The 13,631-nt window shown below is 39.7% G+C and overlaps 1 protein-coding gene across 2 annotated transcripts; it reads left to right on the top strand.

Moving 5' to 3' along the window:
* The first annotated feature begins 2,542 nt into the window (after positions 1-2,542).
* On the top strand, positions 2,543-13,266 carry LOC121859995. Of its 2 annotated transcripts, XM_042357000.1 has the most exons (11): positions 2,544-2,663; positions 3,894-6,304; positions 6,758-6,883; positions 7,384-7,518; positions 8,521-8,642; positions 9,280-9,412; positions 10,204-10,326; positions 10,484-10,588; positions 10,973-11,119; positions 12,342-12,464; positions 12,604-13,266. In XM_042357000.1, the coding sequence occupies exons 3-11, from the start codon at positions 6,775-6,777 to the stop codon at positions 12,705-12,707; spliced, it is 1,101 nt and encodes a 366-aa protein (XP_042212934.1). In that variant the 5' UTR covers positions 2,544-2,663; positions 3,894-6,304; positions 6,758-6,774; the 3' UTR covers positions 12,708-13,266. The 2 variants fall into 2 exon arrangements, with proteins under 2 accessions (XP_042212933.1, XP_042212934.1); XM_042356999.1 differs by having other exon boundaries at positions 2,543-6,304.
* Positions 13,267-13,631: the final 365 nt, after the last annotated feature.

Here is a 13,631-nt window from a genome sequence, read left to right as displayed (position 1 = left end):
AGAGAGTTGTACTGACAATGACCTACTTGAAAAAGACAGATCACACAAACGAAAAATTTGCTAAATTGAAAATTTTCAAATTCGAGGATATTAACACCTACTGCTGTGCCCTCTCTGTTTACAAATCTATCAATCACTTGCTTGACAATAATTATTTCCAGTTCCAGAATAATCAGAGATACAACGTAAGGCACCCAGAGCTACTAAGACCACCCCCCATGCGCTCCTCTCAGTCCCGGACCTCCGTAAATTATCCTGGTGTGGTGTGGAACAACTTACCCCCACCCATCCCAGCGAAGACTACGCTCCCCAACTTTAAATCACCTCTCAAAACATATCTATTGTCTAAGTATTAATATTTCTTGTAATGCCTACTGTATTTACAGTACCTGCTTTCATTTTACAATCAAAACCGTTTTACCGGAAATTATCATGTAAATAGATAAGAAATTACCATTGCAATAAATATATATAATATATGCCAACTAGACATAATCCTGACAGCTCTGTCCTCTTGCTCAACCTTAATACTGTACAACCCATGTTGTACTGCTGCCCCATTATATTTGTGTTTTCCAATTCCACTGTAATTTATGTATATACTTATAATATAAATACAAAAAAAAAATAATTCCATAAAATAAATAAATATTGAAGTGATAACCGTGGTAACATTATTAGATGTTCTTATTACCACCATGCTATTGTACTATTCCAGATGATACTAAATGTTACATAATACTTCCTTGAGATAAATGTATAGTACACAGTATATCAGGTGCCTACAGGAGAGCTCAGGTTCTCAACTGGCTCAGCCATGTTAATATTGTTATTATTATCTACTCTATATCTGTGTTTTTCTGGCTAAAAAACTGTTTCACTTCAATTTACTGACATTTCTAAAGAAAACAGTGAACAAAGAGATGGCTGATTAATGAATTAGTAAGATGCGGCGAGCACAGCAAACATGGTTAGAAAAGTCAAGTGATCCTTGTACAGTAGGTACAAAAAAAAGGCATACAATCTATATATTTTTATAGCCAACACAGTTAACTCGACAAACACGCTGGTTATACGAGCTTATTTCTACACCTACATTACTGCAGCGTACAGCTGTGCGACCAGAATCGACAAACAGTGCGTCATATGTTTATACCGCGGAAAACGAGCTCCCGTGGCGAAAAACGCGCTAAACAAAGGGTTCCGGAGGACTCTTTCGATAGGGCGCCATAAGTCTGGGTGTTGGGGCTTGAGCTGATGGGGGGATAACTCGGGCTGTAAACGTGTTTCTCTTATCACCAGTTTTGTTCTAATCAAAATCAGTTATAAGAATGACTTGACTTTACTATCTCAACAATGAACGAAAGAGTCTACGTGTCTGGCTTGCTTGTATAATTTCACTTAATATTAAATAAAGGATCACTCATGATAGAAAACGTTAATGGGTAACTAAAACATTTTCCATCATTCACACGCAAAATTTTCTTGGGGTTACTGAGCAAATATATCGGTGTACTGTATTACATAACACACATAATTATTCATCACTGTATCGGTTTTGTGTAGAATAATTATATAATCATTCATGCAATGTTTAATTAAAAATGTGAATATAATAATTTTGATATTATTTTAAAGATAAAAATAAAAACTCTCTAGTCAACAGTTGGGAAGTAGAGACATATTCAGTCAGAAAAAAACGTTATACAAGTTTACATTGATTCAACGAGGACTTAGACGGTGCTGGACAAGGTAAAATAACGCAAAGTAGGTATACAAACAAGTGAACAGTAAATCTATTGACCCATAGACATCTCACGAGTTGTTAAAAAGGCTTATAGCAAAATCATAGTTACACATTTGATCTCTTGTTATTGTTTACGTTTTTCAATTTCTGTTTAATAACAAATAAACCATTGAGTGTGGGAAATTATAATGGCAGATCTTGAATTTTCATGTCAAGATAAAAAAAAAGCTGCTTATCATCATGTTGACTGAGAGCGTGTTGTGGGGCTGACCAGCGGTGCCATATATGACTGGAGCTGACAGGACCCACACTGGAGATCTTCGTTAGCGCCTGCCAGTGTGACTCAGCAGGGAGCACGTCTCACCCCTTACTTTTATTTTAGTTTATCCTCTACACCACTTGTCAGTTTACTCACCAGGCTGGGCACCCGGTCAGTTCTTTGTTACACACTTTGGCATGAAGTACCTAGACATGAGCGCAACATTCAGGGCAATACGGGGTATGCCCGCACCCAAATGGAAAAAAAAATATAAATAAGTTTTTAAAATTTCATCGAAAAATGTGGTTTGGTTACATGAAATATTCAAGTACTGTATTAAGCATTTAATGGCCGCAGCGTAAAACACTGAGCATTCGAATAAATTGAAGAAAAACTTCACACAGACAAATAAGGGGTATTGGGGCCTCAGATAAAAATATTTAGACTTTAAAAAATTTATGCCAAACAATTTCTTAGTGTAAATAACAATTGGACTTAAATGAGAGGTCTGACAACTAGCGTCCTCCAGCTGGGTGTGGGTCAGTGGTAGAGGTGTCTGGCTCTAGCTCCCAGGTTCAATCCCGAACACAGCAGGATTAAAGTGTTCACCTGAACACGCATCCTTCCCTAACAATACACAACAACCGCTAACATAAGGTACCGTCATGTTGCCTCGAAGGGAAAACAGTTTTGAATTTACTGTGAGGATCTAGAAACGTCGACGCAGCTCACAGGAACTTTCTAGACATACGAATGTCACCTGAAATAACTAGTCTTGCCACAGTGAACCCCAGCAGGGCCCCACAACACTACCAGTGGTGCAGGTGTGGAAGAGGAACACCCAGCAGGGCCCCACAACACTACCAGTGTGGTGCAGGTGTGGGGGAGGAACACCCAGCAGGGCCCCACAACACGAGAGTGGTAGTGTGGTAATCAGTGTGGTACAGTCCGCCACCTACACTCCAACACTCGCCTGACTGACAAGAGGATGCCGCCAGTCAGCAGGGCCGGGCAAGAGCTGTACTTCACCCTGGACTGTGTTTCACCCGACAACTCTAGGAAATTCCCAGACAGTTGTACTTGTAAACATACAGTGTGTGATCAGGAGTCCGGAATCCTAGTTGCCTGTGAAAGTGAAAATGTCAGTCAACGATAATAAATAAAATTCTTCAGGAAATCCTGTAAAAGTTTAGCTGGAGATAAGAGAAGAATGTTCCTGAGGTGATACAACTTGGAGCTTATCTATGTAATTTACTAACTTGAATTATAGTGAAGATATGAATAAATCATTGTGTTACTGGAATGAAAGCTTGGCCAGCAGCACACGTCACGGATAATAGTGTAATAGCACAGGGCTGCTTGAGCTTCGTCTACCGCAATATTTCACGTCTCTCTTGTTAATGATGAGTGTATGATTTACCTGTAGTCAATGTAAACAAGATATCTTTTATGATCATTTGATTTATTATGGTTAAAACTACTAGAAGCATAACTATACTTGAATACATTATTTAAAAACAGCTGAGTGAGCGAGTCTCAAGCGGTGGCTGGCAACTGCACCGCCCCACGAGACAGCTGTGTTACTCCAGCCTGGCCACACCAGCCAACACCCTAACCTTATGGTATGCTATCCAGAATTGGGCAGTTAAGAGACAGTGGAGAGCTCATCTTCACGTCAAATGTCACAGGGATGCTGGGATGCGTGCATCTCCCATCTCGTGTGTGTGTATGTGCGTATTGTTGGAGGGCTTCACAGGAGAGACCACACGTACACGCACCTTGTGTTATTCACTGTTTTCGCTCACGTTTCTTTGTGTCATTGTATATTCTTCAGTACACTAATTCAGAACGATAAGTTTTAATATATATATTGCTCTTGTGTTACAGGATGATGTTAAGTAGGACTGCAGGAATTTATTCAATCCGAGCAACGTACCTAGAGCTCCAATATTAAGTAGATCCTTTTTTCGCGTGATAATCAAACTTTCCTTTTTACCAACACATCTTCACGTTTGTAATACGTGATAATTGATATAATTATCCCTTATACATTGTATAAAAATCAATTAAAGCAATTAAAACATTTTTAGAGAATCAAATAAGAGCGCCAAATTTAGTCTCCATAAAATATTTCAATTGACCGATTGCTACTCAGGTATCTTAAGGTTTAGTGAACTTGTAAGATAAGGCCATCCAGGATTATAAGGGCGACTTTCCCACTAAATATATGAGAAGTAGAGCTCTTGTGCGTAAGTGAACCCGTGACCTCAAAACCACAGGCGATACACATCACTGACTTTTTCAGGGCGCTTTTTCAACAGGACGTCATAAAGACGGGTGTTGGGTGGGCCGCGCTCCCCTCCACCATTGGTTCAAGAAGCTCCCGTTGCCGTATGACGATTACAAATTTATTACTCAATATCGTTCATTCTCATGTTTTCCGATATGAAGTGGATTGACGAATACGTGTTGGAGTATGAATTACGCGGTAAATGGCTGCCTTGAGAGGTAAATTGAAGCAGGTTTTAACTTACTGAGCTAAAAATTGCTAAAGTTTGTTTCTACACTCGATGCGGAGGTGCGCAGGACCAGCTAGTGCTATGCCTCTATACTTTATGTTCCTCTGTTTACAAAATTGCCGTCAGTGTAAATGGAAATGTGCCGGAGATGCATAAAATATGTAAAAGAGAAGGGTGCTAATGAGCGATACTGAGGAAAATGTTTGTTAATTGTGCTGGCTAATTAGGAGGGCTGCTCAATAACGTACTGTCTTATAGAGTAGAGGAGCTGCCTCCCTCCCCCACTACCACGACGGCAAGGAAAACACACACACACACACACACACCCCATCCTCTCGCCCTCCCTCCCTCCCTCCCTCTCACTCTCCCTCCCTCTCACTCACTCTCCGTGGTTTCGTTCCTTTCGTCCTCAGCTCCTCATTTTACTTATAAATATACAACAGACGGTATGTGATTTAGTTCTTACGTGTATGCAGAAAAAAAAAATAATTTCAGCATACTACTACCACGTCACAGCTAGATGTTGTGTTTTATCGCAAAGACGAAGACGAGATACAAGGCCTTTTAATATTTTAGCAGTTCGGTTGTTTGTTTCTCTTGCGTTTAAACTAATACATATTTATTCCCATAGAGAGTTTGTGTGTACATCTACAGTATATCTGTCTATAATCTACTCGTTTCTATTTATAATCTATAGTTATCTATCTGTCTTTATCCAGCAAACAATATGTATCTTATTCTGGTATAGTATTATCTTCCGGCTATCTTTCTCCCCAAGGAATATAAACAATATAAACTATCATTTTTATCCTTACTGCTGACTATCGCACTCTCACTGTAAACAAACTGTGACGTCATCATTTTCTAAGGAGGGCGACGAACCTAAAGCGTATTGTGTGTTTACCTTATTTTAGTTGTAGTGGGAGAGAGAAAGCGACCCCTAGTGACACAGACCCGCTGGCTAGTTCCTATTGTTAATACACACGACACACACACACGCAAACATAAACATATCACACACATATATTACACAAACACCCAGACATTTAATAAAACACTCAACTATGTATGAGTGAATCAGGATTGACAGAACTACATACTCAACTACGAAACATGTGAGATGAAGATATAACAGACTGGATAAAAGAAGTGTGCGTAGAGTAAGTAATTAAGAATATGTACGATTGTAGAGTGCGTGTATGAGTGGGTGTTGGTCCGGGTTATTACGACAACAAAAAGTCAGCATTAATTATTTATACTATACATTTGGTGAGGGACGAACATAACATTTAACATTGAAGGATAACTCTAGTGTTGGTCACATTACCACGACCCCTTCTTCATCAGTTAATTTATATGGTAGACTTGTTCTATCATTTATCACTTATCCAGTAAATTAGCTGGAGAGAGAGAGAGAGAGTGGGGGGGGGGATGTGAGCTTTCTATATTGCAGATAGTGTGAAGTATAACTGTATGTACTGGAGCAGTGTCAACATAGCACCTGGTTGAGAGAAGTGACGCCTTCTCACACAACCTCACCACACACAACTATAAGACGCCGAGGGAGGATCAGCCTTACCTCACACTTGTCCCAGACACCCGCCACCATCCTCTCTCTGTTGTCTGCTGGTGTCGCACTTCATCACTGTTTTTCTGCGTCTGCTGTTGGGCCATCATCCTCCAGCAGCCATCGCCATCTACCGTGATAAAAGGATTGAGTCTGTAGTTCACTGCAATCACAAGTTACAACACCCAACGCCACTCTTCTCGTCGCCTCCAGTAAGACTATAATAATAATATTGACGTGTGTTAAAGTTAATTAATGCAAAAAAATGAGTATATAGTAAAGCCTCCCCTTACCTGTGATTAATTATTGATTAACTCTTTGGGGACGAAAATTTAACCCTTTGATGACTATTATTTTATTATTTTATTATTTTATCCCTTGACGAATATTATTTAACTCTTTAATGACGAACGAGGATACAACCATTCAATAGGGATTATCACTATTTTTTTTACGAACAATTGTCAAACATATCTCTATCCAGTTCATTCACGTAGTCATAATAATAATAAAACTAATATTACTCACCATCTACCAACACAAGCACTGAAGGTTGATAGTTGTCAGGGATAAAGATGACATCACAATGACTCATAACGTGAAAATAGAATAACAATATTTCACGTGTTGTTGAAAGGTTACTGTATGTTGTAATTTGTATTCAGGTTATACTGTAGGAGGGATGACCCGGGTGATGGTGCTACTGAAGGTGTTGGTGCTGGGTGCTGCTGCCCCCCGAGTCACTGCATCCCCCACGGAACATTTCAACTCTACACACCGTGATGCTAAATGTAAGTACGATAACTTAGCCCCTTGAGTACGATAACTTAACCCCTTGAGTACGATAACTTAACCCGAGTACGATAACTCAACCCCTTGAGTACGATAACTTAACACCTTGAGTACGATAATTTAACCCCTTGAGTACGATAACTTAGCCCCTTGAGTACGAAACCTTAACACCTTGAATGCGATAACTTAACCCCTTGAGTACAACTTAACCCCTTGAGTAAGATAATTTAACCCGAGTACGATCACTTAACCCCTTGAGTACGATCACTTAACCCCTTGAGTAAGATTAACCCATTGAGTACGATAACTTAACCCCTGAGTACGATCACTTAACACCTTGAGTACGATAACTTAACCCCTGAGTACGATCACTTAACCCTTGAGTACTATAACTTAACCCATTGAGTACGATAACTTAACCCCTGAGTACGATCACTTAACACCTTGAGTACGATAACTTAACCCCTTATATACAGTGTGAGTATGTGTCCTTCTGCAGTGTTCCTGGTGGTGAATCCCAAGATGTGTGTGGCCTCTGGGAAGGACGGCGCGTGTCTTCCTTACTTCCAGTGTAGCAAGTTGGGCGGCACTGTGGACGGCAAGTGTTCCCTCGGCCTGGGCGAGTGTTGTGTCTGTGAGTGACCCGCGCTACTGTATGTGTGTGTGTGTAAATATCCTAGTAAATTGTGTGTGTGTGTGTGTGTGTGTGTGTGTGTGTGTGTGTGTAAATACCCTAATGTGTGTGTGTGTGTGTGTGTGTGTGTAATGTGTGTGTGTAAATAACCTTGTAATGTGTGTGTGTGTGTGTGTGTGTGTGTGTGTGTGTGTGTGTGTAAATGCCCTAATAATGTGTGAATGTGTAAATAACCTTGTAATGTGTGTGTGTGTGTAAATGCCCTAGTAATGTGTGTGTGTGTAAATGCCCTAATGTAATGTGTGTGTGTGTGTGTAAATGCCCCTAGTGTGTGTGTGTGTGTAAATGCCTATTAATGTGTGTGTGTAATAAATGCCCTAGTAATGTGTGTGTGTGTGTAAATGCCCTAGTAATGTGTGTGTGTGTGTAAATGCCTAGTAATGTGTGTGTGTGTAAATGCCCTAATGAATGTGTGTATGTGTAAATAGTATAATGTGTGTGTGTGTGTAATGTGTAGTAATTTGTAATGTGTGTGTGTGTGTAAATGCCCTAGTAATGTGTGTATGTGTGTGTGTGCCTAGTAATGTGTGTGTGTGTGTGTGTGTGTGTGTGTGTGTGTGTAAATGCCCCTAATGTGTGTGTGTGTGTGTGTGTGTGTATGTGTGTGTGTAAATGCCCTAGTAATGTGTGTGTATGTGTGTGTGTGTGTGTGTGTGTAAATGCCGTAATGTGTGTGTATGTGTGTGTAAATGCCCTAGTAATGTGTGTGTGTGTGTGTGTAAATGCCCTAGTAATGTGTGTGTGTGTGTGTGTAAATGTGTGTGTGTGTGTATGTGTGTGTAAATGCCCTAGTAATGTGTGTGTGTGTGTGTGTGTAAATGCCCTAGTAATGTGTGTGTGTGTGTGTGTGTAAATGCCCTAGTAATGTGTGTGTATGTGTGTTTTGTTATGTTTTCGTTAATGTGTGTATACGTATATGTTTACTCCCCGCCGTGTACATAGTTGAGAAGACGTGTGGTGGCTCGTCCTCTGCGAGAGTCTCTTACTTCACCAGCAGCAGCCAGGACTCCACTGACAAAGGCGTGTGTGCCCTCTCAGTTAAGAAGGCTGAGAACGTTTGCCAGGTGAGGAGAGAGAGAGAGAGAGAGGCGTAACTATAACCTAACCTAACCAAAATTTATCATAAATGCGCGTGGATGTTTTCAAATGACTGGTTAAATTGCAGTTTAAGACCCACTGAATAACCCACTTTTTACAGTTTATTTGGGGATAGTTCTACCTCTATTTTCCAGATATGCAAAACAACTTTGTCGGGAATTAATTGGAAAAAAGTTACAGCTAATTTAACTTTGCATTTCGCCCCATAGATCGGTGGACATCACAAATAAAAATGTAAACAAACTTCACTCTTACTTTTCTTATGTTGGTTTCATACACTTCTAGTTGTACATTTTAAGAGACGAAATTACACTAGAAACAACAATAAAAAGGAGGGGGTTACTTGATGGGTAATACTGGACAATTAAGTTCACAACAAAATTAACAAATAAAGAGACCTGCCACCCAAATGGCTAGTAAGATAAGTGGTGAAACGATAAATTAAAGTGCAATTTAACCGTTCCTGCTTATGAATTAACCACATAACTATGAACTTACCTTTTACTGGTCTTTGAGAGGAAATGAACCATAGTTGTAATTCGTGTGTTGATCACTTTACCTCTACACATATCTAGTACGTATCCCTTGTGTTGCGCCCGACAGCTGCGACTGGACATGAAGAAGCTTAAGCTGAGTGAACCCGACGCTGAAGGGAAGTGTGTGGATCAGTACCTGGAGGTGCAGGGAGTCACCAGTTCCTCCCCGAAGATCTGTGGCACCAACACCGGCCAGCACCGTGAGTGTTGTATCATGTTCCTTGTTAATATATCACGCGAATCAGTCCACTGCAACATTGAGAAGGATGTTGCGACCTATCAGTAACACTTAGTGACACGTGTATGGTATCTCTTATTCTTTCTTTATCTCCTGTTTGTTATATTCCTCTTCTATTCTAAAATTTTGTCATCTCAGTTTTGTTGTTAGTTATGGTCTTATCAAGTGAGTCATCCAACAGTTAATCTTTAGGTCAAAATTCATCCATTTTGACTCATCTATTTTTGTTATTTTCGTAATACAATAAAAAAAAGTCTTATATAAATTCAGTCATGTGATTGTCCCTCTTAATAGCAATTACCTTTACCTTAACACCAGACTTTCAAAGGTTCGTAAGATCTTTACTCTCGGTAACTAAGAAGGAAAACTCACACCCAGACACGGTAATTCCTTTTCACTTTCAATACCTCGTGTCGTAGCTTAATTAGTCAGTCTGAGGCAGTCTCATCCCTGGCTGGAGGAGAATATTAACGTGCAGTAAGAATTTAAGAATCTAGTAGTCATTTAAATCATGACAACTAAACTGTTCTTTTTTTAACAGTATGTATGGTAGGTGAGGTATCTTACCTGTGATAATATGCAGCATCTTAGTTGTAATCTTAAACTCTGAAATTATCACACCTTGAAAATCGAGTGTACTTATGAGAACATGAGGATTCAAAGTAACAGTTCTTAAACTAAAATGTTTGTATTAATATTCTCTTAGACATTAAATATTATGCTCATTATCATACCTCGTGACTGACGCGCCAGTGTATGTGGACGTGCGGGCTGACGATGGGCCCTTCACGGTGGCTGTGGTCAACGCCCAAGACAACCCAATGTCTTCCTGGGAAATCGAGGTGGAGCAGCTGCGATGTGACTCACCAGACCTCGGTAAGTAAACACATGTCTTGTACGGTGTCTAACCTTTGGATAATATGAATGGTTTTGACTTAACTGAGGATACGGTCTTCTCTCGCCAACCTGTGAATGAACACAAATAATCACTCTATGACTGGGGAGCTTTGACCTTGTACCTTCCCTCCGTCAGCGCCGTCAGAGTGCTCCCAGTACTACACGGGCCTCAAAGGTGAAGTTCAGAGCTTCAACTACGATACCACCGAGTCCTCTCGCTTACAGCAGAATGATTACCGAGGTCAGTCTATCTAACGTGATACTGCAGGTGCTCACATGATACTGTAGGTGCTCACATGATACTGTAGGTGCTCACATGATGCTGTAGGTGCTCACATGATATTGTAGGTGCTCACATGATGCTGAAGGTGCTCACATGATACTGTAGGTGCTCACATGATGCTGTAGGTGCTCACATGATACTGTAGGTGCTCACATGATGCTGAAGGTGCTCACATGATTCTGTAGGTGCTCACATGGTACTGCAGGTGCTCACATGATGCTGTAGGTGCTCACATGATGCTGTAGGTGCTCACATGATACTGTAGGTGCTCACATAACACTGTGTGGTCATGAGTGTCACGAGTATCGCCTGAGGAGTATACACGCACTGAAACCCAAACAGGTAGCCGCCACCTGCAGGAGACGTACCTGGTATGCGTGCGTCAGGAGGTCGGGTACTGCAGCCTCAAATGGACGGCCGCAGAGAACGAGGATTACGCCTTCACCATGACTGGAAACCTTAAAGAAAAACCTGGCTTCCCGTTGTTTAGTGAGTGTTCTTGTGATCGTTTGTTTTCTGTCATATTCCCCATTGTTTGTATACAGTACATGTAATTACCTACAGGGTGGTCCAGAAGTCCCTATTTATATGTATATGTACAGTATATGTGATTTATATATTCCTATATAAACATTAGGATGAAGGTTCAATGTGAGCACCATCCGTGTCACTGCAAATCTCAAACCTATCCATTGTATTTCGAAACACATTTGGAAGCATATTGGGAGTTAATTTTCGCAACTGTTGCTCCAATACGGGTTTTTAGGTCTTTAAATATTACTCTCGTAACTTAAAATACGGTTGTGTTGATAAAAGTTAGGGACTTTTGGTAGTTTTAGACCACCCTGTATGTTTGTATACTTGCATTACCTATTGCAATGTATACCTTCACTGTCTATGTATATACTGAACCAATATGAACTTGTATGGCGATTTAATTGAATTGCTATCAGTCTATCTATCTGTGTATGCTTCCCCTAAATAATTTTGTATGATATTCGTTTTCTATGTTACTCTCCATTTCTACACAGACTGTTGCACCTCAAGTCTCAGACCTTATCATCTCTCTAACTTACACACTAGTCGCTTCTAGGTAAACCCTTAGGACATCTCCAAAACCCTAATTACACTAAAAAGCCTTAACAAAGGTTTCTAAATCGAGTTTGTTTACATTTAGCACTAAAGTATATGTTATATCTCAGTCAAACAATGAGGGCGTGAAGAGGCGGGAGTCGTTCTGGTGGGCTACGGTTTACAAATTTCAGATAAAGAGAGTGAAGTGTTGTGGGATTTATAGTGACCAGTGATACATAAATAAATGGGTAGAAGAACATCATAACTAGATGATTTTAAGATAGTTATAAGTTAGAAAATACTGTGATCTTAAAACAAAAGGAAACAAACCTCAAATAACAAATAAACACCATCTAACTTTCCGCCACTAACACAAGCTTGATTAAGTCACAGTTTGCTTCATACAGTAATTATTAAAGAACTCGAACAGTAAATTTTGTGCGTTGATTCACAGAAAAACATAAGGTTTGTTTTATTTATATTTTATGACCGTATGAGACCCGTAAAAACATGTTTTGGAAGTATACACAATAGTCAATTTGTATGTAAACCCACAGTTGGAGAGTCTCATCGTGCACATTCCTCACCGTGAGCTTGAGTTACATTAGTACTTAGCTTGGTGATGTCTCGCCCACAGATAGCGGCACTGACGAACTCTGTGAATTCACCGACTACCTCATCATTGCTGGGGGAATCATCCCTGATGAAGATGACCCCAGCAGCGTCTTCTGCGGCTCACAGTTCCCGGAATCCGTCACGAGTGAGTACAGTAGAGTTCCTTCCTGATTTTACGAAAACAATGAATTATTTCCCTCAAAATGAGCCACAAGATTTCAGGAGAAGTGGAGGCAGTATCATCAATTCATAATTTTAACATACTGACTGTATCACTCCGTCAGGTACCAGTTTCCAGGCGAAGGTGGTAGCTAATGAGGTAGAGTTCGGTAATGATGACATCGACAACCGCGGCTTCCACCTCAATTACCAACAGGAGAAGTGCTAAGGAAAGCCACGTAAGCTGACTAGCCGGGCGATCACTGCTACGTCAAAGTATACACCAGACTCTACCTGTATACTGACACACACACACACACACACACACACACCGAGAAATACATTAACATGCTAGATAATAATAATAATAATAATAATAATAATAATAATAATAATAATAATAATAATACATTAATTGAGCTAAAATTTTACGAATAGATTTATTTACTGACTGAGTTTGTCGATGATTAATATGTAGATTACTTAGTACAGAATAGATTGTTAGAATGTTAAGTAGATATGTCTATATATGTGTGTGCGTGTGTGTGTGTGTTGAGTGTGTTGATGGGTAGTAGTGCGTGCATGTGCGTTTTGTTAACTACTTCAATAAGGATTCTAGTAAAATGTTAATATCTATGAATTTTATGTAAAATTAAGTACATTCTTTTATTTTTTAATTTTGTGCCTGTATATCTAGGTATATACAATGTTTAGAACGGTAGTATTTTGTACAAATTTTGTGCTCATCTTTACGCACAATATTTTTTGTAATAAAGTTACTATCTCAATCTTGTTTTCTTATTTTAAACCAGAAACTATTTCGGTTCGGGAAAAAGTTTCAGAAAAAATTGGGTTTTGTTCAGAGTCAATTGTTAACCCGTAAGCACATTGATTTTTACGTAAATATTATGGAACCAAAATGTCAACAGAAATTTTGACCCTGAACCTGTGTCAAGTTACTACGCGAGGGCTTGAGCCGCTCATCCAATCAACCTGTCAACCTCCCATATGACGATAATATTGAGAAATATTTACAAATAAATAATCCCTTTGTCAACTGGATGTAAGACTGCAAAGAAAACAATCTAAAATGTAAGTTTTCTTTTACCTTTCAGCACGAACTCCGTCCAGCACCAGCCACCGCGGGGTTTGT

Source organism: Homarus americanus, unplaced genomic scaffold (assembly GCF_018991925.1).
Source record: "Homarus americanus isolate GMGI-L3 unplaced genomic scaffold, GMGI_Hamer_2.0 scaffold38393, whole genome shotgun sequence".
Classification (NCBI taxonomy): Eukaryota; Metazoa; Arthropoda; class Malacostraca; order Decapoda; family Nephropidae; genus Homarus; species Homarus americanus.
This window is presented reverse-complemented; position numbering and strand designations above follow the sequence as displayed.

Coding starts and splice junctions, on each gene's coding strand:
- LOC121859995 (XM_042356999.1), top strand. CDS start 6,775: ATGACCCGGGTGATGGTGCTACTGAAGGTGTTGGTGCTGGGTGCTGCT. Junction 6,884..7,383: donor TACACACCGTGATGCTAAAT/GTAAGTACGATA, acceptor GTCCTTCTGCAG/TGTTCCTGGTGGTGAATCCC. Junction 11,120..12,341: donor ACCTGGCTTCCCGTTGTTTA/GTGAGTGTTCTT, acceptor TCTCGCCCACAG/ATAGCGGCACTGACGAACTC.